The following is a 24,218-nucleotide window of genomic DNA, read 5'->3' as shown; positions in this document are numbered from 1 at the left end:
TCAACTAAAATTTAAAATGTGAATGTAGGCGTGGGTTTGATGTTTGTTCTTTGTTTCACGGCAAACGACATTTTCGATGACGCTCAATCCAGTTCAGACCATTATTTTGCATTTTTGTCAGTTATAAATTGTATGTTTTTGCCAGCGTTGACGTACACGTACTGTTCGTACTTAAGGTCACGACAGACGGGCTTTCTACGTCAATGTTCACTCCGGTCTAACTCTCAATGTTGCCCATACAAAAGCGATGACGTGTCATTACCTGTGACCATGGTGACCTCTTTTTCTGGGGTAAAAAAAGAACCCTCTCAGATCTGTCTTTGAAGTTCACTCTTCCCAGTCTTGGCGTGGGTGTGCTTGTCTGAAAGAACAGCAGTGCGAAAAGAGCATTGCCTAACCCACCCACCCCCTCCCCCCTCCCCCGTCCTCTCATTGTGTTGGATGTAAGAACAGGTTGGACGAAATGGCGAAGTTTTACCTCTACCCTTGTAAAATAAAGTACCATCATCATCATCATCGTCATCATCGTCATCATCATCATCATCATCATCATCATCATCATCATCATCATTACTCGAGCGGGTTTGTATTAGTGGTGAAAGAGTGAATGCTCTTGCTTTTATCGAGTCAAACTTTTCTTCGTGTGTGTTATAGCGATGCTCGTTATGAACGGTAACATTTGAAACAATGGCAAATTTTCACGTGCCGTAGTAACGGGTAGCACACAATAACCGTGTTTATGGGTAGCACACAATAACCGTGTTTATGGGTAGCACACAATAACCGTGTTTATGGGTAGCACACAATAACCGTGTTTATGGGTAGCACACAATAACCGTGTTTATGGGTAGCACACAATAACCGTGTTTATGGGTAGCACACAATAACCGTGTTTATGCATCATTAATCCAAAAACAAATAGACTGCCAACGTTCACAATTCAGAATCTTTGTATTGTCGTTGTTTCTTGATATTTTGATTTTGCATCATTAAGCTGTACTATGTCGGGGTTGATTTCATTTCGGGATTGTTAACTTTAATTGGGTTAATAAGTCTAAAGCCACACCTAGTACCATTGCTCAGTGTTAATGTATTTGCGAGCCGTGAAATAACGGATCGGAATCAGAAACTGACAGAAACACCCCAACAACTGCAGCACGTGTTCAACGTGTTATAATTTAATCAGACATCTGTCAAATTAGAGGACGGATGGTTGTGAACATATGTTGAAAATTCTCCAATCTGTCGTCATCTCCCCCCTAATGATAACAGAATTACTTTAGCGTGCAGTGGAATCCCTCAGTGCAAATCAGCAAAGAGAAAAACACCTGTGTTTTCTACAACCAGACCATCTTCATTTTATCCGCCGATCTTATCTCTCTTTCATTTTTTGGGGGGAAAATTCGTTTAATTAGAAAAAGAATAAACCATAAAGAGTGAAGAAGTGTAATGAAAGCAGCTAGATTTTTTTCAGATTTTCCAACGTTTTTGTTCCATCCAAGAATGCGTTTTGCAAAACAAATTAAATTAAAAAAATGCAAAGTTAAGCTTATTGCTGAACAGCTAAGAAAAAGTCAATCGGGAGATGAAACGGGGGTGTGGAGGTCTGGAAGGCTTGCTGTTGATGACGAAAAATCTATACATAGGCCCTACAGTGTTTGCAATGAATAGTCGGCTGGTTAGATTTATTTGATTGGGGTGTTGTTGTTTTGTTATTCATAATTGTATTTGTTCTATTATCTTGACCTGTATCTTGTTGGTCATCGTATCCATCCTCAGCTGATCGATCAGACAAAAAGTCAGAAAGGCAGATAAGAAATAGATAATAGTTACGTCTAACTAGTATGATCAGTGTGTGTGTGCGTGCGTGCGACGGTGTGTGCGTGCGTGTGTGTAAGTGTGTGTGTGTAAGTGTGTATAAGAGTATGTGTGTGTTGGTGTGACAAGACACATTCTTTATATGTGACCCTCCACCACGGAATGAGTCGCATGTCACCTTTGCATGATTTTCATATTTTTTACATTTTTCTAAAGAGGTTTTTATGATCTATCCAGTGGTGAAAACCGTTTTAGAAAAGAGCGAAAACTCTTTGAGTTATAAGCCTGTGACTAAGGTGACCCTCACACTGTTACCAGACACTCCCCGGACTTATATTAAGCCTAACGCAGAACCGCGCGAGGTGACATGCGACTCATTTCGTGGTGGAGGGTCACATATACGAGGCTAATGGCATAAACAAACAGGTGATTTTTTACAGTCAGCCCTCGCTCATGAGAGGGACCAATCTCATGATAACACGAGAGAAACAGAGACAGAGAGAACGAGAGAGGGGGGGGGGGGGGGGGGGGGGCAGACAAAATCGTATTATCGATGGAACAACATCACCTGGTTTTCAACCCAACCCGGCCTCGCCCTAGTGCTAGGGTCAACTAGAACAAGGAAAAACACATTAATTATGAGAACACAATTTCAAAGCAATACTTCACATCACAATTACATTGTTGTTCCGATAGAAGAGTAGTCGGTAGAGAGAGAGAGAGAGAGAGAGAGAGAGAGAGAGAGAGAGAGAGAGAGAGAGAGAGAGAGAGAGAGAGAGAGAGAGAGAGAGAGAGAGAGCGAGGGAGAGAGAGAGAGATGGGAGAGAGAGAGAGAGAGAGCGCGAGAGCGAGAGAGAGAGAGCGCGAGAGAGAGAGAGAGAGAGAGCGAGGGAGAGAGAGAGGAGAGAGAGAGAGAGAGAGAGAGAGAGAGAGAGAGAGAGAGAGAGATGGGAGAGAGAGAAAAGAGAGAGAGTGTGTGAGAGAGAGAGAGAGAGCGAGGGAGAGAGAGAGAGAGAGTGAGAGAGAGACTGAGATAAAAAAAGAGAGACAGACAGACAGACAGACAGACAGACAGACACACATAAAGACACACATACAGACGGATAGGTAAGATTGAAAGACACCCGATAGAAACAGAAACAAAGACAGAGACAGAGACTTTTCCCAACGACTGAGCTCAATATTTGGCCCAGTGCGTGCATTGAATGAACGGTCTTTTTGTCATCAAATATCCGGCCCCGCGACTTGATGACAGGGTAACACGACCATAACGTTGTGTTATCTTTGTCCCACTGTCTGTCGCAATTACGTCTAGCGAACACGGAAGGAGGGGGGGGGCGGGGGTGGGGGGAGAGATGCAGGCCCATCGGTACGTCACTGTCTGTAGCAGTTAAATGTCCAGAGAAGACAGGGCCATCTTCACGACGGAACTGCATGTCTGCTTGCCAGTAGAAACAACCTCCAGCCCACCCGCTCCCAACCCCCACCCCCATCCCCACCGTGACCCCCCCCCCACCCCCACACTCACACAAACTCACCCCGGCCCCGCCTCTACCTCAATCCCTCAAAATCAGGTCCCTTCCTCCAATACTTCCAATTCTGCTTCGCAAAATCGGACACAGATATATACATTGAACGTAAGAGATGATAGTAGAGAGAGGATCTGTCTGACTGAATCTAGAGTTTTAGATCCACGACGTGTAGCCAAGACGTCTACCTGTACGTGTAGCGATGACGTTCCCTGTACGCGAAACGTCATCAAATCGAGCTTTTATGTAACAGGTTTTCCAAGCTCTATAATTATGTCGTGCTTGCTAACACGAAGAGTAAAATTAATTCCCGAGAGTGGTCGTTGTGAAGACGAATGCGTTTGATTCTGAATTTTCTCCGTATCTACAATTTCAGCATGGTAAACTAACATGAAAAGGCGTTGGGTGAGTATTAACGGATTTCAGTGTGCTGTTTTCAGGAAATAAAAGGTAAATGTGGGTGGATTTGTTTCACCGAATAGTGAAGGCATTTCCGCACACGAATTAGTAAGAGGGAATTGTGCTATTTTCCAAATAATGGTTAATCTACGTCGCTTTCAGGCATATGTGTGTTGCGTACACACAAAACCCAGGAGCGAGAAGTATCAGATGTAAGTTTGTACGGGCTTTCTTTCATTATAGTGACTGTCTGCGATTAGATCGTCTGCTTCGCGTTGTTCAGTTCTGGTTGTGGAGAATCTGCACCCAGTTTACAGAACGTCATAGCTACGCGTTCATGTACACGTCTTGGCTACACGCCGTGGATCTAGATCTCTGTAATAATTATCTCTGCGTACCTATACAAATCCTCATGTTTGTGTTTGTGTCGGTAAATCTGTACAAACCCTATCTTCGTCTTTGTTACGCTGTCATACTTGATGCTAAAATAACCGTTTTAACAATATCCTGGAAAAAAAACTAGCACATTCTCACTTGGCTAAATATTTATTAAGGGGAGGGCAGTACAGAAAAACGCAGCGGGGTTTATGTTTTGTTCCACTGACTGAAAAACAATGGAGACACGAAGAGGAGTTATGGGACAAATTTGTGCTAGCCGTTCATTTGATTTGATTTATTCTTGCCCTGGATGTTTATTTTGTAGAACTACATGAGTATACCTTCGTCTTTTTTCTCTTCATTTCTGTTCTTTTCTGTCTTTCTTTCTTTTGTACTGCCTGTCTGCCTGTCTGTCCGTCCGTCTCTCTATCTGTCTGTCTTCTTTCCTCTCTTTCTATCTTTCTTTCTGTTTTTCTTTCTTTTTTTTTCTTTATTTCTTTACTTTTAGCCGAATAAGCGCATAGTGCTTTTAGTTATGCGCTATAGAAATCTCCTTAATAAATAAATAAATTCAATTTTTTTCCCAGATGTCTATTTTTTTGTTTCGTCTTTCTCTTCCTCTGTCTTTCTGTCTGCGTTTTGGTAGACAAAACTTTAACCTACTCTATGTGTTACTTGGGAAAGGAAAGCCACACGCAAGCCAACCTAAAATCCCAACACTCTTGAATATACAGGGTGACACAAAAAAAACAGAGCCCACCAAAAGTTTAATATTTTCTGAAATAATCAGCCGATTCTTTTATTTTTTCAGGTGAGCCAAGCTGAAATGATGTTCTAACAGCCCACCAAGTTTGAGCTTCAAGATGTCATGGACAACGGAGCATAAGACATTTATAGTCGAGGCCTATTTTCGGTCGAATTCTATCCAGACTGGTCAGCCGCAGATGTGGGATCGCTCTTACAGCTGCTGTTATTGCTGCCTTAAGATCAGGGATGGTCTGGGGGTTGTTGCCATATACCCTGTCCTTGAGGTACCCCCACAGATAAAAATCTGGGGGGTTCAAGTCCGGTGAATAGGGGGACCACTCTGGGTCACATCTGCGGCTGACCAGTCTGGATAGAATTCGACCGAAAATAGGCCTCGACTATAAATGTCTTATGCTCCGTTGTCCATGACATCTTGAAGCTCAAACTTGGTGGGCTGTTAGAACATCATTTCAGCTTGGCTCACCTGAAAAAATAAAAGAATCGGCTGATTATTTCAGAAAATATTAAACTTTTGGTGGGATAGATCTGTTTTTTTTGTGTCACCCTGTACATAAATCTGCAAACATACTTCCTTGACAAAAACAAAGTCAGCTTTTAACTAAACTAAAGATTTATCTTTTGGTTCTTCGTAACTAACTACAGACATGAGATTTGCACGGAAATTTACAAGTTTTCTTAAATGACAAAGCCCCAGCAAAACGTCCGTGTTTTTTTGTGTGTTTTGTGTGTGTGTGTGTGTGTGTGTGTGTGTGTGTGTGTGTGTGTGTGTGTGTGTGTGTGTGTGTGTGTGTGTGTGTGTTTTATACATAGTAAATTTTTGACCAAATGTTTTAACATAGACGGGAATCGAGACGATGCCATGTTTAGTCTGGAAATGTAATGAACATTACAGAAACTAGGTTAATTAGGCGCTACGTTAAGCATGCTTCGCGGAGACGAGCTGGACCCGTCTCAAGTCTTCGAGTTTAGGCTAGCGAAGGCTTAGTACATGTCGGCTCGGTGTTTGCTGTTACTGTTTCTCTTTTATTTTCAGGCCGACAGATTGACTAAAGGTTTTTATATCGCTCCACGCGACTTTGTTGTTTGTTTTGTTTTTTTGTTTTTTGTTAGTCAAAAGCTGCACCAAAAAGTAGGCATAAACCGCAGTTTTAATCAAAATTAGTAATTTCAGTATAAGGGGATATCTATAAATCCTATAATATGTCTCATACTATTGATAGCCATGTGAAAAAAAGAGACTGTAATTATCATCATAAATATTGTCCTTTTATTTTTGGTGATGTCTACAAAGTTCTTGCACACGACAAAGAGACATACACAAGTGTAAGTGGATATTTATGAATCCTTTGTCTCATTCTAAAATCCATGTGGAAGAAAAGAAATTGTAATTATTGACATAACTATTGTCCCTTTTTTTCATTGTTGTGTGTGTGCTGTCTACAAAGTGCCAGCACAAAAAAGAGACACACACAAAAACAACTTTCTCCACTTCCTGGACATAAGTCACACTGCCAAAATGTCAGGCAGCTTCTTTCAGTGGTAAGAATAAGGATCCTTGCAGCAGAGACCTATCAATAGTGCTGTCTGTGTATGGTCGGCGTGTTGTGCCTCTATTCAGACCTCGTGAAAGACACGGACCAATCGGCGCCCAGTGCTGTTTTTCCTATCACGTTTATTGGACTGCCAACATCTCTCCTGCCTGCTCCACAAAGAAAGTAGGTTGCCTTTGAACGCTTTGTCCGCTCAGTGGTCGCAGTGATTGGAAAAGTCTTGCTTGATTTCATGCCTCGTCGAGTGGCAAAGCGTCGCTATGGCAGTACATTTGTATCTGAAGGTATTATTTATATATTTCATCGTTATTGGTTGTTGATATTTTTAAATCGTTAATGATTGAGGTTATTTTTCACTCATTGCTTGCCATTTTACGTGTTATCGCTTAATCTTATACATTTTGATCTTCTTCTCCTTCTTCCTTTGGTTTAAATAAGTGCCATCGCATCAGTGACAGTAGGTTAAGTTTACGTCATTTCTGAGTGGTGTCATATGTCTGCAGTTTCAGACCAATCTTTACTCAGCTATATTTATATACTCTATACACGTATACAGATCTCACTCCGTTGTCAAGAAAAAAAGGACTGAAAAAAGAGTACTGCCACATTGTGCATGCAAGTTTTCCTTATGTGTAACGGATCGACGGTATTCTATCTGAAAAAAATGTACCTGGTGCTCAATAACCGACAGGTGACAGTACGCATTAGAAGCAACAAGAAAACAAAACTGTGTGTTTTAAACGCGTTCATACAAAACCTAAAGAAAAACCAAAACCGAAACAACGACGAAGTCGACAACACCAACTGGCATTCGCTTTATAACCGAATGTACTGCCTGACCCAGTCTGTACTAACTTCACTTCTGCTCCCTGAAGAGCGCCGAGAGAGTAATCTCCCCTCCATACTGGCTGGCCACCATTTTAATCCAGTGATAGTGAAAGTTTCATTATGTTGCGAAAGACAAACGAGCTCGTGACGTTGGGCGAAGACATCCGTCTTACAAACATGGCTGTGCTCATACAATGTACGCTGTGCGGGGCGACGTGGAGGTATCGTCTTCAGTAGTCCTCACTGGGCATAACTCCACACCATCTGATCAGCTTGGCGTCTTGGTCGTTAAGGGAAGAGAGAGATACTCCGAACAGAGAAAGAGAGAGAGAGAGAGAGAGAGAGAGAGAGAGAGAGAGAGAGAGAGAGAGAGAGAGAGAGAGAGAGATGCGCAGGGGGGTGGGGGTGGGGCTGGGGAGGCGGTAACAAAAAGGAAGGTGGAAAGAGAGTAACAGAGGGAGAGAGAGAGAGAGAGAGAGAGAGAGAGAGAGAGAGAGAGAGAGAGAGAGAGAGAGAAGTTAACTGAAAGAGAGGTAAAACAAGAGAGAGCAAGAGAGGTAGGGAAGTGTGAGAGAGAGAGAGAGAGAGAGAGAGAGAGAGAGAGAGAGAGAGAGAGAGAGAGAGAGAGAGAGAGAGAGAGAGAGAGAGAGAGAGAGAGAGAGAGTTTGTTTGTTTGCTTAACGCCCAGCCGACCACGAAGGGCCATATCTGGGCGGTGCTGCTTTGACATAAATATAACGTGCGCCACACACAAGACAGAAGTCGCAGCACAGGCTTCGTGTCTCACCCAGTCACATTATTCTGACACCGGACCAACCAGTCCTAGCACTAACCCCATAATGCCAGACGCCAGGCGGAGCAGCCACTAGATTGCCAATTGTAAAGTCTTAGGTATGGCCGGGGTTCGAACCCACGACCTCCCGATCACGGGGCGGACGCCTTACCACTAGGCCAACCGTGCCGGTCGAGAGAGAGAGAGAGAGAGAGAGAGAGAGAGAGAGAGAGAGAGAGAGAGAGAGAGAGAGAGAGAGAGAGAGAGAGAGAGAGACAGAGAGAGTGGCTTACGTGAAGAGAGGTAGAAAGAGAGGGCAGCAGACGGACAAACAGAGAGCACTTCACATGATTATAACGCATAATAAATGCAACTGGAAAGTGTTACCTTTCACTTTTTAAGTTATACTCCAGTTAGATAATGATATAGACATGCAACAAAAACATAGCATATATATTGTTGTACTTCAATCAATCAATCAATCAATATGAGGCTTATATCGCGCGTATTCCGTGGGTACAGTTCTAAGCGCAGGGATTTATTTTATTTTTTTTATTTTTTTTTATATGCAATTTATATCGCGCACATATTCAAGGCGCAGGGATTTATGTATGCCGTGTGAGATGGAATTTTTTTTACACAATACATCACGCATTCACATCGGCCAGCAGATCGCAGCCATTTCGGCGCATATCCTATTTTTCACGGCCTATTATTCCAAGTCACACGAGTATTTTGGTGGACATTTTTATCTATGCCTATACAATTTTGCCAGGAAAGACCCTGTTGTCAATCGTGGGATCTTTAACGTGCACACCCCAATGTAGTGTACACGAAGGGACCTCGGTTTTTCGTCTCATCCGAAAGACTAGCACTTGAACCCACCACCTAGGTTAGGAAAGGGGGGAGAAAATTGCTAACGCCCTGACCCAGGGTCGAACTCGCAACCTCTCGCTTCCGAGCGCAAGTGCGTTACCACTCGGCCACCCAGTACTTTCTTGTAATCAATTGTTCGTATTCAAATCCATGTCATAACCTTTGGTTTCCATGTTACGAAGATAATGTACTTTGAAAACCTTCTAAATTACTGAACGTAGACAAACACAAAGTGCAATTATTTCTAATTCTTTCTCTGCAGTCAAATGGTATACATGGAACCAGAATGTATTAATAAAATCAATGTGTATGGTTAAATGTCTCAGTTAAGCGAACAAAAAGATCACCTTCGCAACATGCTTTCCGACTGGTAGTCTTCACGGCTCTAGAGAATAACACAGATGCTCGTGCTTCGTGTACTTGTTTACACGTTCTTCAGCCAGTTCTTGGTATTTGTCTACCGTACATTATATGCAGTTTTACGTTCCTCTCAGTGATGGTGTGCGGCGAAGCAGACAGCCATTCTGGGCTCGTTCCGTTTGATGTCAGTCTTAGCGGCGGCATTATGTGCACTTCTTTAGACTGAGCCCAAGTATGATTTAATGAGCTGGACGCATCAGCGCCTAGCACATGGCAAATGTATTTGTTATTCATGATACCACATGAGCTTTAGCTGACAAAAACTTCGCTCCTCATTGTCTCTGTCGACGCCCGTTTACAACAGGTTGCTTCTTTTTGTGTAATAAACTGAGGATAGGGCGTCGTCTCACGAAAATAAAAAAAACCTACTTCAGAATCACCAAACCCAAGGGAATTCTGGGTAGGGAAATCATTTAAGTAAAATCACGTCGGTGCCCTCTGATGATTAGTCAATGCGTTTTGGTTTTGGGAGTGTCGGCAATATGTTGCTCACGCTTTATGTCAATGTTACATGAGTTTGCTTTTCAACCTAATACAAAGTGAATGGAAGAATAGGGGCAGTTATCAAGTTAACGAACCTTGAACAGTGACATCGATAAAGCGTGCGATAGTGCATCCCCGCGCGTCGACTGCAGCCAATGGTTGATGTCTACTTGTAGATAATGCACTTATGGTGATACCTACTTTCTTCTCCGCCGCTGCGAGGGGACGGGCACGGGGTAATAGTTTCTCAATATATAAAGCGCTCCCCACGGACGCTCAACCTAGAGGTTCCCTGGACCCCCCCCCCCCCACACACACACACACACACACACACACACATTTATTTCTAGGGGGTCCTTGAACACCTCCAGTGGCTCTTGAGAGGGTCCGAAGACAAGGAGGTTCAGTTCTTGCTTTCAGAAGGCACATTCCTCGCCGACACCTAACCCCCTGTAGCGCTCATTTCACAGTAATGCCGACTTTTTAAAAACTGTCTAAACCCTCAGAACGAGTCCCTGCGTCCTATACGCACTAGAAGCCGAAACACGTACTAGAAATGTATGGAGGGGGTCCCGGGACGCACTAGTCTTTAGAAGAGCGGGTCCTGGATTGTCATATCCACCTAAAATATTCCAAGGAAGAAGACACCTCACAGTACACAATACGCGACCACAATGTTTTATGAGTACACTGGGACTTTTCGGCTTTTGGACCCTTAGGACCCTCTAACATTCTGCTGTGGGGGTCCATGGACCCTGTACAAATTGAAAGTGGGGGTCTCGGGACGCACTAGGAGGGGCGTCCGTGGGGAGCCCTGACCTTTTACGAAAATAATGAGATCAAGTGGGTTAGATTGACCCCATACATGAATGTCAATAGAGAGGTGGCAGAACATGTTATGAACACAGTACTGTTGGTATTGACGCATGATTATGCAGTGCGCCCCTGGACCCGCTTTTTTTATTTTCGCCTTACGCGACTTGTTTTTAATGTGTGTGCGTCTTGGGATCATCTCCATGGGTTTGTTGTTCGTGTTTTCGGCTTCCAGTGCGTCTAGGACGCAGGGACGCACAGTTTGGGGAGCCCTGTAATATGTATGTCATGCGATGAGAAAAGCACGCGGTGTCTTAATGATAATAATAATAAGAAATTCCTCCGAGGTAGGAAAAACACCCCCGTTGGTCAAAGGGAAATAACCATTCTCACTGCCACCAACTGAGAAGGTTATTTCCCTTTGACCATTAATATGTGCCTCTATAAGTCCTTGTAGAATCTTAATCCACCAATAACTCCCTAACCGTGTGTTTGACTGGTCCCAATTTTTGTAAGGACCGTCTCAGGAATGTATAGAACCTGTTCACCAAGTTTGGTGACGATCGGTCCGTTCATTCTTGAGATCTATATACAAGGACTTATAGAGGGACATCTTAATGGTCAAAGGGAAATAACCATTCTCACTCAGTCACTGCCACCAACTGAGAAGGTTATTTCCCTTTGACGGGGTTGTTTTTCCTACCTCGGAGGAATTTCGTGTTATTATTGACCTTTATTCAGGTAACTGGACGCAACTTCGGTAGCTCAGTTGGTAGAGAGCACAAGACTTGTGATCCGCGGGTGACGGAGTTGAATCTGGGCCGGGACGGACAAGGGTCAATGTTATAAACTGACTCAGTCGAGCCTGTGTAACACGAGAAAATTACTCCCACGAGATTTTTACTCCGGAGTAAACATTTCGTACGAAAAAGTTACTTCCTTTACGAAAAAAGCTCTCCCCCATTACACGAGAAAATTACTCCCCAAGACAGGTGAGTTCCGAGTAAACATTTCGTACAAAATGTTACTCCCCTGACGAATAAATAACGAATAAATTACTTCACCCCAACACAAGCAATTTAACTTCCCATTCCAGGTGTACGACATTTTTACTCCCTTGTCCCTTGTTAGTCTTGGTGGTGGAAGGGGTGGAAGGAGGGTAGCGCGACATTCGTGTGCGCGAGATCACTTATTGGCATTATCCCTTCGCCCGCATCCCATTTTTGCATACGAGATTTTTACTGGAAGTAAAAAAAATGGGAAGTACAAATTTCGTGGAGGGAGTAATTTTGTCGTGCCTTGGGGAGTTCTTTTCTCGTACGAAAAGTGTACTCGGAGTAAGAATTTCGTACGAAATATTTACTCCGGAGTAAATTTTTCGTGGAGTAAAAATGTCGTGTTACACCGGGAAGAACGGTGTCGAAAAGTGAGCCAGTCGGATCTGGGGGAAGAGAGGGAGGGGAGAGGGGGGGGGGGGGGTCTAATACCCTTCGATTTGCTTGACCACTCATAGACTGTCTTGCAGGCTTGGGTTCGCAAGTGACCCTTTTCAATTAACCCTCAGCCAGGTAACTGAACACTGTGTAAACACCCGGAACCTTGGAGGAAAACTTTGTCAGTTAGACTAAAGTCAGACGATTTGTTTTGGGGGGTAGGGACGGGGGTTGGTAGAACGGGTACTCTTCGAGCTGAACGCCGCGCGCAGTTTGTCAGTTGGACCAAAGTCAGGGGAGCTTGCGGTGTGGGGGTAGAAGGGTAGCCTTCGATCTGAACGCCGTACATAGGTTGTCAGTTATCCTAGAGTCGGTGGTGTTTGAGGGTCGGGGGGGGGGGGGGGGGGGGGGGTAGGGGGGTAGGAGGGTGGGGGTGGAGGGGGGGTGGGCAGGTAGCCTTCGATCTGAACTTCGGACGAAGTTTGATAGATAGATACAGAGTCATTGGTGTGTGTGTGTGGGGGAGGGGGGGGGTGAGGGGAGGGGAGGGGCTAAAACGGGAAGCCTTAGATCTGAACGCCGTACGAAGTTTGTCAGTTACACTAAAGTCAGAGGTATTTAAGGGGGAGGGGAGGGAAGGAGAGGGGGGGGGGGGGATAGGTATTACGGGTAGCCTTCGATCTGAGCGCCGTACCTTCTGGTCCAAGTTGAGACGCGATCTGTCTGAGCTGCGTGGGACTGAGGTGTCGCCGGTCGAACCTTGAAGGGGAGCTAATTTGAGATTTCGTCGCACAGAGCGGATTCTCGGTATTGCGTCGTCCTTCTTGTCTGCCGCCATTACAGAATCCAGACAGGTTCGATGCTGCTTGAGAGATAAGAGCGTGAGAAGAGAGATTGATAGAGAAAGTGCTTGCTTTTGTCAGGGGAGAGAGTGAGAGAGACAGACAGACAGAGAGAGACAGAGAGAACTGAATTGAACTGAACTGAACTTTATATAACGCGGATAACAATTTAACGCTAGGCCCTTTCTTACAATCTGTCCTTGAACACACACACACACACACACACACACACACACACACACACACAAATACACACACACACACATACACACACAGACACACACACACACACGCACACACACACACACAACAACAACCTCATCATGATCATGATCATGATCATCGTCGACAAAGAGAGAGAGAGAGAGAGAGAGAGAGAGAGAGAGAGAGAGAGAGAGAGAGAGAGAGAGAGAGAGAGAGAGAGAGAGAGAGAGAGAGAGAGAGAGAGAGGTTCAAATCAGCACACAAAAGGCTGATCGTCCGTCGAACCAATCTGATATTGTGGCCTCCACACCACACTCACTTCTAATTCCTGCCAGTCTCTTGTCGAATCAGCCGTATCTGTCTGTCCATTAAGGGTTGAGAGGAGGAATAAACAGCGCTTTTTCTCCAATGAAGCACCTGCTTTGCAACACGGGAAAGCAATGTTAGAGCAAGAGAAAACGACATGTCAAATTTCACGGAAAACCTCGCTTGTGCGAAGAGGGTTTATTACACCCCCGGTATAGGGGTGTGTATAGGTTTCACTCGATGTGTTTGTGTTCGCAAGTAGATCTCAAGAATGAACGGACCGATCGTCACCAAACTTGGTGAACAGGTTCTATACATTCCTGAGACGGTCCTTACAAAAATTGGGACCAGTCAAACACACGGTTAGGGAGTTATTGGTGGATTAAAATTATACAAGGCCTGGTATAGACGGACACCCCCGTTGGTCAAAGGGAAATAACCATTCTCACTGCCACCAACTGAGAAGGTTATTTCCCTTTGACGGGGGTGTTTTTCCTACCTCGGAGGAATTTCTTGTTTTACTAGCGCTGGTGTCGACATGGACAAAGAAACATTGAATCAAGATGTGTATGTCTCTTTTCTGCGCTTCTGACTCTGCCCCTATACTGTATCTACGCTTCTGACTCTGTCCCTATACTGTATCTACGCTTCTGACTCTGTCCCTATACTGTATCTGCGCTTCTGACTCTGCCCCTATACTGTATCTACGCTTCTGACTCTGTCCCTATACTGTATCTACGCTACCGACTGATGATATTTTTTTCTCTTCACAAGTTGGACCGAAGAGACGGTTACCGTTAATTTTCAAAGACAATAAAACTGAGGTACACCAAAACGGAAAGCGTCGACTGATTTGAGCTGGTGTTAAATACGAAAGACACAGTCCTTGTGTCAATGATTCGGTTCTCCATGTCAGATCTGACCAGTGGCTTTTTAAAGAAAGTAATTAAAATTAAAACAAATTAAAACTTAAAAACTCTGCATGGGCAGCGGTCAGAATGTTTAATTTTAGTATCTTTTTAAGTGGAGGGATGATTGTATCCAACGCGAAAGCCAGCCCAGGTCTGAGATGGTGAGACAACTCGTTTACACGTAAAGCACTGTGCTTTAAAAAAAATTAAAAAAACAATAAAAAAAACAATGTGTCGCGGCGTCAGCGGGCCAAAGGCGTGCAACAGCTATTTCAGTCTGCCTGTGCATAGCTTTCTGTTTTGATAGTTGATCCGCTAATAAACAAAGTGAGTAGTTAACCTTTCTATAGTCGTATTTCAAATGATTGTCTGGATAGGTATTGCTGGTAGCAAAATAATTTCTAGCCCCAACCCTGACCAAAGTTTCTTCACTTTCTCGGTTGTAAAAGGTACGCAGCAGCTTGAAGCTATATGCGCCGCACTCGCGTGCCACTAATTAGTTGGTCAATTAGTCGTTTGCTGACCACTTGGACACGCCAGCCTGCAGTTGATAGGCCCAGCTGAAGACACTTTCCTACTCAGAGTAATACGCGGAATTGGCCGTGTGGTTCTTTTGTACATGTGGGCGGCAGGGCTACCGGGTTACAGCCGCACCCCCTAGGGTGTCCTGGGATCCCGATCTTAAATAAAAGGGGGGTCCTTGTACCCCCTCAGGGGAACTTGATAGGGTCCAAAGACCAAGAGATTCATATTATCTTCGTTTGAAAGAAACATGTTACATGATCTTTGGAGCGCTCATTTCAAAGTCATGCCAACTGTTGGAAGTTCCCTGAGCCTTTCACACAAACATAATGGTCATATCGTTGGACCATCTTCGTAGTTTTGCGTAGGTACAGATCAGGCAGACATTTTCGAAAAACAGTATCTCACATACACATAATCTCACATATACATAATCTCGCATACACAGAATCTCACACAACCTAATCTCACATTAATATACAGAATCCCACAAGATTCTCACAGATTAACAGAAACTCGCACAAAAAGAATGTCACACATAAACAGAATCTCACAAATATACACAGTCCATTTTTACCACTGCAACATGTCTGTGTCCAGGTAAAAATGGTAGATGGGGTATATGGTACTGTAGGCCGTTTTTCGCTCCTGTCACTGTGAATAGTTCCTGCACTTTTCGCTTTATCTTACGTTTACTTTCGGGTTTCTGACATGACCGTTAAGCGTACCCTGGCTCTATTTTCAATCCACGAAGAGTATCTTTCAGAAGTATTTCCCGTGGCTGCCCGTCCTGGATACCATTAAACTCCAAACAACCTTACACCGCAACATAACACAGAAAGTCATTAGTGTCAGTAATCGGAAACAAGCTAATTGCTCGAGTAGCAGGGGGGGGGGGGGGGGGGGAGGGGTGTTTGGGGGTACAGCACACGTCATGCTTTCAGGCCGTTGACCCTGAATGGTGGTGAGGGTCTGGGAATGCTCCTGCTGCTGACCTCTGCCAATGTCCATGTTACAAGTCAGAGTATGTGAACTTTATAACAACCACAACAGCAACCAGTGTTGGTAAATTCTTTATCAACTTTTCGTCAGACAGTCGCTGACTGTATCAGGATGGTAAAGATAAGTTTAACTTTACTCGCTTTTGCTCAGAATGAAATGTAATCAGGATACGGAAGCATCTTAAAGGGATATTACCTCAAACAAAATAAACAAACAAAATTAAAAAAAGGCCCTCAGATCGCGTCCAAAATAAAACAAGATAATTATTCTGCATAACAAGGACTGCCTTAATTCAGTTTGCAAAAGAACGTGTTTTAAATGATCATTTGAATGTAGATTAGGCAAAGAAATAGCACTCTTTGTGATGGTTGGGTTGGGTCAAATTCCATGTTTGTGTACGTGATGCTTGTAACTAGTTGGCCGCGTCAAAGAGGGCACGAGTCGTCTTACCGCCAGGCGGTGCTTCACAGCTACTTTTTGTTTTCAACACCGGAGAGAAGCAGCGCCCTGAAGCTCATTCATTCACTTTTGTGTCATTAATGACCATACTTGTGGTGAGTGCTGTTCAGCAAGCCGTGCTGAGTACGTCCAGATTACGGTACAATGTTTTCCCACAATTCTTTACATTTGTCGAATTCACCAGAAAAAAACTCCCCCTTACGGTCAGATCAGTAGTCTCCTTTTAAATGTTAGTCTAAGATGTAGTGTTCTCGGAATCGTTACTCTCGCTAGGGCTTCTGATTTATTCTAGGGCGCTATGAGCGCCCTAGTACTAAGGTCGCAATTGAGCTTGCCACTGGCAGCTTCCATGCCACCGGTGGCTTTCATTTTGTTGTGACGCAGCTTGTCATCTGCGCTGTTCCGGAAATAAGCTGCGCTTTTTTGGAAATCATTGTCTACTACATTTGGCTGGGGAAAATATCGAAAACGTTCATGTAAAAAACCGCGAGTGTCCAGCCATACGGTTGGTCACTTTACTGCACTGACCCCATGACAGTTCCCGCACATGGTTGTTCCGATGTCCTATTTAGGTCACTGAGTGGAGGTTACTGCATTTTCTTCGCCCGCAATACACATGGCAATAGACGTTTTTTGAGAAGAAAACTCCGTCGTGTTTGTATGGGGTTATCAAAGAGTGAATACCCTTGCTTATCCTCTGACAAATAACTTCACACGTGCTTCTGTCCACGTATTTCCGACAACCCCCATCGTTAGTAATTGGCACCTCCAATGTTTGTCCGAGTACAAAACAAGGGCATTCACTCTTTCACAACCCATACGAACCCGACAGAGTTATTGTCAGAATTCGTCTATTCATGGCAAAGAAGCCGCTGTAGAGAGCCTGTCCGTGTGCTTGGACAAGATTTCCATGTGACTTTTGTTCTGAACTACACCTGCAAAATAGAAGCAGTCTCTGACTCGATTAGGCTACCTGACTTGACTAAATGTAAAAAGTGAGTTTCCCCCAAAGATATACTTACAAGACTAGCTTCTGACAATCAGTACAGCCTGGGTATTCATTTACGTTGTTACTTTAACATGGTTGGTACCAGGTTTAACCTCAATAAGTATGCAATTAACCTCAGCGACATCTTTGTTTGTTGAAGCACAATGTTGATAATACAATTGACCTGAGGTTACCCTGTGCACCATCGGTGTATGGCAGTACTGATGTGTTTCTTTGCTCTCTGCCCTGCTTCTCACAATGTGACTATACCTACACTGTACCTTTGGCTGCTTTTCTGCTACAAATAGCTTGTCATACATTGACAGCCGTGACCGAGAAATTAAGTTTGATCCTTGAGTTTTTAGAATCATGTTTGGGAACAAGCGTGGGACAATGGAAAGCTCACAAATAAGCCAGACCAAAATAAAACATCGACAACATATAAACAACATGCACGCATACACACACGCACATGCACACATACACACACGCTCGCACGCACGCACACACACGCGTACGCACGCACGCACACACTCCCCCCCCCCACACACACACACACACACATTCACACACCAGCATATGAACGAAAAATAAGGAAACAAACACAAACAATTTTAGGGCATATTTGACCCTCCACCACGAAATGAGTCGCATGTCATCTCGCGCGGTTCTGCGCTAGGCTTAATGTCCGGGGAGTGTCTTGTAACAGTATGAGGGCCACCTTAGTCACAGGCTTATAACTCAAACAGTTTTCGCTCTTTTCTAAAACGGGTTTCACCACTGGATAGAGCATAAAAAACTCTTTAGGAAAATGTAAAAATATGAAAATCATGCAAAGGTGACATGCGACTCATGTCGTGGTGGAGGGTCACATATTTCTGATATTGCTTGACAAAATCGTCATAAATAACTGCATGCATGTGTACTTAAATAAATACGCGTAAATCGCGTGTCAAGGCCAATATTAGCCTTCTGGGTAGAACGAACGTTGTCCGAACATGTCTTTGGAAAGAGGTGTGTCGAGCTAAAGATTTACATATTTATTCTGAGGGTATTAACTTGTTCGTAGCGCAACAAGCTGGTGCCAGAGACTTCGTTGTTGAACTACAGGGGTGACCTAAAAAAAATGCCACCTCTAAATTGCTAATGACTCCCATATTTGTTTAGCGAATTACTTCATATTTGATGTACATTAGCTTGAGGTGCCGGAAAGAAGGAGCTTGGACACTGAGCAGTAGCCACACTCATCCGACTTCAACCCTCCAGACTCCCTGTAATTGCTGGTTCAACTCATATATATCCTTTAAGGGTGGTTTGTGAATGGCAAAACCCTTCAGAAAAAGTAACAGGTACACATCTGGAGGGCTAAAATTGGGTTAGTGTGGCTGCCACTCAGAGCCAAATCACGTACTTTTGAGTCAATCCCCAAATTTGGACTTTTTTGAAAGAGCTTTAAATTCAGACCATTAATAATAAAAACTTGAACCTTTGTGAACTCATCATTCCAAATCCAAAGACAATGTACACCAAATATGAAGTAATTCACCGAACGAATTGAGGAGTTCTTAGCATTTTAGTGTGTGGCATTGTTGGTGGGTCACCCTGTTCATGTCTCTTGTATCAACCACTGCTTTCATCTAGCCGATTATGTCATCTGAATGCAACCGGACGCAGACGGGCGGATAAGACATCGGCCTCCTAATCGGAAGCTCGTGAGTTCAAATCCCGGCCGCTACCGCCTGGTGGGTCAAGGGTGGATATTTTTTCCGATCTCCCAGGTCAACTTATGTGCAGACCTGCTTTAACCCCCTTCGTGTGTACACGCAAGCACAAGACCAAGTGCGCACGGAAAAGATCATGTAATCCATGTCAGAGTTCGGTGGGTGACAGAAACACGAAAATACCCTGCATGCTTCCCCTCGAAAGCGGCGTATGTCTGCCTAAATGGCGGGGTAAAGACGGTCATACACGTAAAAACCCACTCGTGTAAAAACATGAGTGAACGTGGGAGTTTCAGCCCATGAACAAAGAAGAGGAGAAGAAGAAGAGAATGCAACCAAACAGTTCAAGTCTAAACAGTGATTCAACAGACAGACGTTTATTTTTCGTTGTCTGGTTTATCTACTTTTGCTCGTCCGTCTATGAAAGCCTGCTTTAGCTTATCTGTGTCTTCCGCTTCCTTGCCAGTCCCAGTCGGTAGCCCTGGGTGTGATGACGTGTATTGTGCCAAACTACCAGGTACATGTTAACATCTCGTTTTATGCAACACCCTGTATGTGCCTCTGTATGAGATGACCGGCGTAGATCGTGCTAAACTAATCTTTGTTTAAGATCTCGTCAAATGATGCAACGCTCTCTCTGTCTCTATCTCTGTCTATCTCTGTCTGTCTCTGTCTGTCTGTCTGTCTGTCTGTCTGTCTGTCTGTCTGTCTCTCTCTCTCTCTCTCTCTCTCTCTGTGTCTCTCTCTCTCTCTGTCTCTCTCTGTCTCTCTGTCTCTCTGTCTCTCTCTCTCTCTCTCTCTCTCTCTCTCTCTCTCTCTCTCTCTCTCTCTCTCTCTCTCTCTCTCTCTCTGTGGCTATGGCCTCTGCGTGCGATGACGTATCTTGTACTAAACTAACAGACTTTTGTTTAATACCTCAAAACGTGGCAAGGCGATTGGTTTATCAAATATTTGCTGGATGGCAAGTCTGGCATGCGATCAAATGGAGTAGCAGGCTAAAAGGAACACAAGAAGCGGGCCAGCGGAAGGGAGAAAGACGTTGAACAGCCAGGCAGTGTTGAGAGAAACGTTTGAACAGTTAGCGGTAAAGAGATGGCCTATCTCCCTACTACCCGTGTACCAGACAAGTGGCTCTCCAGCAAGATAAGAATGGTTGGTCTTCAGGATGTCTAATACGCCATAACGCTTCCAGTGAAGAAATTTCACAACTGGTCTATTTGACGGAGTTAAAGAAATCAACGTAGCTTTCTATTGTGTCGGCTAATGAGCATTGTTTTTGCACCAAGTTTCAGTGTCCGCCCTTAATCCTAATATTCATCGGGCGAAGTCGACTTCGTGAGGTCTACTTAACGAAGCTCGCTACTCGAAGCTTTGATACCACATGTCCGGTGTAACACGAGAAAATTACTCCCACGAGATTTTTACTCCGGAGTAAACATTTCGTACGAAAAAGTTACTCCCTTTACGAAAAAAGCACTCCCCCAGTACACGAGAAAATTACTCCCCAAGACAGGTGAGTTCTGAGTAAACATTTCGTACAAAAATGTTACTCCCCTGACGAATAAATAACGAATAAATTACTTCACCATAACACGAGCAATTTAACTTCCCATGCCAGGTGTACGAAATTTTTACTCCCTTGTCCCCTGTTAGTCTTGGTGGTGGAAGGGGTGGAGGGAGGGTAGCGCGACATTCGTGTGCGCGAGATCACATATTGGCATTATCCCTTCGCCCGCATCCCATTTTGCGTACGAGATTTTTACTGGAAGTAAAAAAAAATGGGGAGTAAAAATTTCGTGGAGGGATTAATTCTCTCGTGTCTTGGGGAGTTCTTTTCTCGTACGAAAGGTGTACTCGGAGTAAGAATTTCGAACGAAATCTTTACTCCGGAGTAAATTTTTCGTGGAGTAAAATGTTCGTGTTACACCGGTAAGAAAAAAAGAGACTTTCATGACACTTGTCTAGCGAGTTGGCTTTCGCTTTTTGTAACAACGCAAGGGAACAGAGGGCGCAACGTGCAACATTTCTATTTTGAGTTTATCCTCACTTGCTTATCTTATCTGAAGTTTTCGAAACATTTCCAGTAATCGAACTACTCTTTCGGTTTGCGCGGTGCTCACTACCTACGTATAATAAACGCTGAACTGTCCCACAGCGCTTCCTTCAGCACGTGACAAATGTGACGAACAGAAAGACGGCTGAAAACAATCGGTTTTTGTGTGTGTGCAACCACGCTGGCGTCCATTTAGGCAATGAATCTGGGCGTTGTAGGTCCTTTTGTTTGATGTGTCTATAGCCTTTGTGTAGCGTGTCTATAGCCTTTGTGTAGCGTGTGTATAGCCATAGAGCGAGACAAATGAAGGGTATAGAATTGTGTTTGAGCAGATGTCTGGACCAAACAATAACAGCGCTTAGTGTTACAATAAGTTATTGGCTTGTATGTTTTGCGGGCCGATATCAGTATGCGTACTTCCTGTGTGCAAACAAAAGACTGGGCACGTGGATGATATGGATTCATGTGGATGGCTTTGGCGATAATCATTGCATCGTTGGGTTTAAGTAAATTGTGTAATAAGTAAACAAATCAATAAACAAACAAATGACAAAAATAAACACGTGAATAAATAGGCACACAGACATATTTTGTTTAAATGCAATACATTTTAAATGAATACATAAAGAAAGAAAGCAAACGAAGAGAAGACAAAGACGAATGTTGAGGCAAAAAGAGAGAGAGGGTGAGGGGGAGAGAGACAGAGACAGACAGAGCCAGAGCCAGAGAGAGACAGAGACAGAGAGAGTCAGAGCCAGAGCTAGAGAGAGACAGAAAGAAGAATAAAGAACTGAGTATTTGCTTTTGAGGTATACTAGCTGTCTCATACCAAGGCGAATTAATTTAGAATCCTTTTTAAAAAGGCCTGGAGTCTGTAAAATGACACGGTCACATCCATATTTCACAGAGCATTAGTAAAGTGTTTCCGAGAAAATTCAGATTAAAAACTTAAGCTCTCTTTGTCTTGGACAGATGCACGACATTATTCCTGCCTTAAAACCTACATTCTTTCAAAATGAATGAGGTGTGTTTTTCCAACTATGTGTAAACCTGACCTTCGGATTATGGTTTCCAAGTGTGCGTCAATGAAGAGAAGGGTTTCTAGATCCTGCTGACAAGAATGAACCAGCGCGAGCGGCGCAGTAGTAGGCTGACTGCAACCTCAGCTCATCGCGAGTCGACAGGATTGTGTGTGGACGTTGTCAACTGTTCCAACCGTCATGGCTTGCTGCCGGTGTGAAGTGTATCTCGACTGGCACGTACCGTGGCATCGGGACCGGAAGTGGAGTATCTGGGTGGTGTTGGTGACGTTGCTTCCGGTGTGCGCAATGAGCGTGCGCGTGGACGAGCAGCGGTTGCTGGACGCCATGATGTCCGAGTATAACACCGCGGCCAGGCCCGTGTACAACGCCTCGCAGACTGTCACCGTCAAGTTCGGCTTGACCCTCATCCAGATCTACGACATGGTAAGTCTCCTCCACGTCCTCCCCCTCCTTCCCTTTATCACCACCTCCTTCTCTTTCTTTCCCTCCCGGTTCAGAGTCCGGAGTGAGCCGGAAGCGCAGGCACTGGTCGGACGCGCAGCTCGTGATACCGGACGAGCAGCGCCTACTGACGGCTCTGCTGCAGAACTATCACATGTACTCCAGGCCCGTCTTCAACGCCTCCGAGAAGGTCGTCATCAAGTTCGGCCTCACGCTCGTACAGATCTCCGACATGGTAAGACTTGCGTTTCTTTGGGCTGTGTACAGAGGTAAGACTTGCGTTTCTTTGGGCTGTGTACAGAGGTAAGACTGGCGTTTCTTTGGGCTGTGTACAGAGGTAAGACTTGCGTTTCTTTGGGCTGTGTACAGAGGTAAGACTTGCGTTTCTTTGGGCTATGTACAGAGGTAAGACTGGCGTTTCTTTGGGCTGTGTACAGAGGTAAGACTTGCGTTTCTTTGGGCTGTGTACAGAGGTAAGACTTGCGTTTCTTTGGGCTGTGTACAGAGGTAAGACTTGCGTTTCTTTGGGCTATGTACAGAGGTAAGACTGGCGTTTCTTTGGGCTGTGTGCAGGTAAGACTGGTATTTCTTTGCGCTGTGTATGGAACGAAGACACACTGGGCAAAACAAATTTTGGATTTTTTTTGTTCAGTGGTATAGCCTTGATGTTAAACAGCAGTTTTTTGGTCAGAAATATACGTGTATTTGAAGATCAGTCTTTCTTCTGCTCAAAAATATGTTTCTTGGATCTGAGCAATACGTTGCTGTCCCGTAACGTTCTGTGTCCAAGCGTGTGTTGCGTCATCTCCTTGTATTGTGGCGGCCAGACATGTCTCTGTCCCATAACGTTCTGTGCTCAACTGTTTGGTGCGCCATCTGCTTGTATCATAGCGGCAAGAAATATGTTTTGTTCCATAAAGTTGTGCTCGTCCCATTGGTGCCGGCAGTCAGAAGGTGACCCCTGACCCCTGAGTTAGGAAGATGGCGACGAAGCGTTGACCATTTGCATACATGACTGCCTGACGAGATGACCGGCGAGCCACCCTCATTGATTGTCTCCCATCCGCTACAAAGCATAGTCCCTCGCGCCAATTCATCCGCGCGTGCGTTTATAATTAATCTGTGGAAATGGGAAGGCGTAGGGGCGGTTAACGTATTCATGAGTGGCTGGCAGCGGGGAGCCATGGCGAGGAGAGGGCTCCTGGCCCGGCCTGCTTTGTCAAGATTGCTCCGCTCCTCGCCCAGGCTCCAGCGTTGCTTCGTTCAGACTTCACTTTTTTTTTTAGACTAGTTTCATCGTACTAGTCCACCACCACCTACCTCCATCCCCGGGTTCTGCATTGTCAAGATTGCTTCAGTCCCATCTCACTTTGCTGCCAAGTTGTTTTTTCTTTCATTTTTTTGTGTCCTGATTTTGGGCCTACTTTTTTAGTCGATTCTAGCGAACACGTTTCATTGTACAAGTCAACCCCCCCCCCCCTCCACCCCGACCTCCTCCCTCGCCATACATTTCGCTTTGGTGAAGATTGCAACACTTCTCTTCAGACTGTTGTGCTGTCTTTGGTGAAGATTGCAACACTTCTCTTCAGACTGTTGTGATGTCTTTGGTGAAGATTGCAACACTTCTCTTCAGACTGTTGTGATGTCTTTGGTGAAGAT

The 24,218-nt window shown here is 44.5% G+C and overlaps 1 protein-coding gene across 1 annotated transcript in view; it reads left to right on the top strand.

Annotated features, from left to right (window-relative positions):
• LOC138946848 (acetylcholine receptor subunit alpha-like 2) overlaps positions 1–24,218 on the top strand; it is a 141,878-nt gene that overhangs the window by 4,944 nt on the left and 112,716 nt on the right. The window contains exon 2 of the mRNA XM_070318255.1: positions 22,048–22,541. Coding sequence (XP_070174356.1) covers positions 22,296–22,541 — 246 coding nt within the window. The 5' untranslated portion in view covers positions 22,048–22,295. The remainder of the gene's footprint in view (positions 1–22,047; positions 22,542–24,218) is intronic.

Source organism: Littorina saxatilis, linkage group LG1 (assembly GCF_037325665.1).
Source record: "Littorina saxatilis isolate snail1 linkage group LG1, US_GU_Lsax_2.0, whole genome shotgun sequence".
In the NCBI taxonomy this organism is placed as follows: domain Eukaryota; kingdom Metazoa; phylum Mollusca; class Gastropoda; order Littorinimorpha; family Littorinidae; genus Littorina; species Littorina saxatilis.
This window is presented reverse-complemented; position numbering and strand designations above follow the sequence as displayed.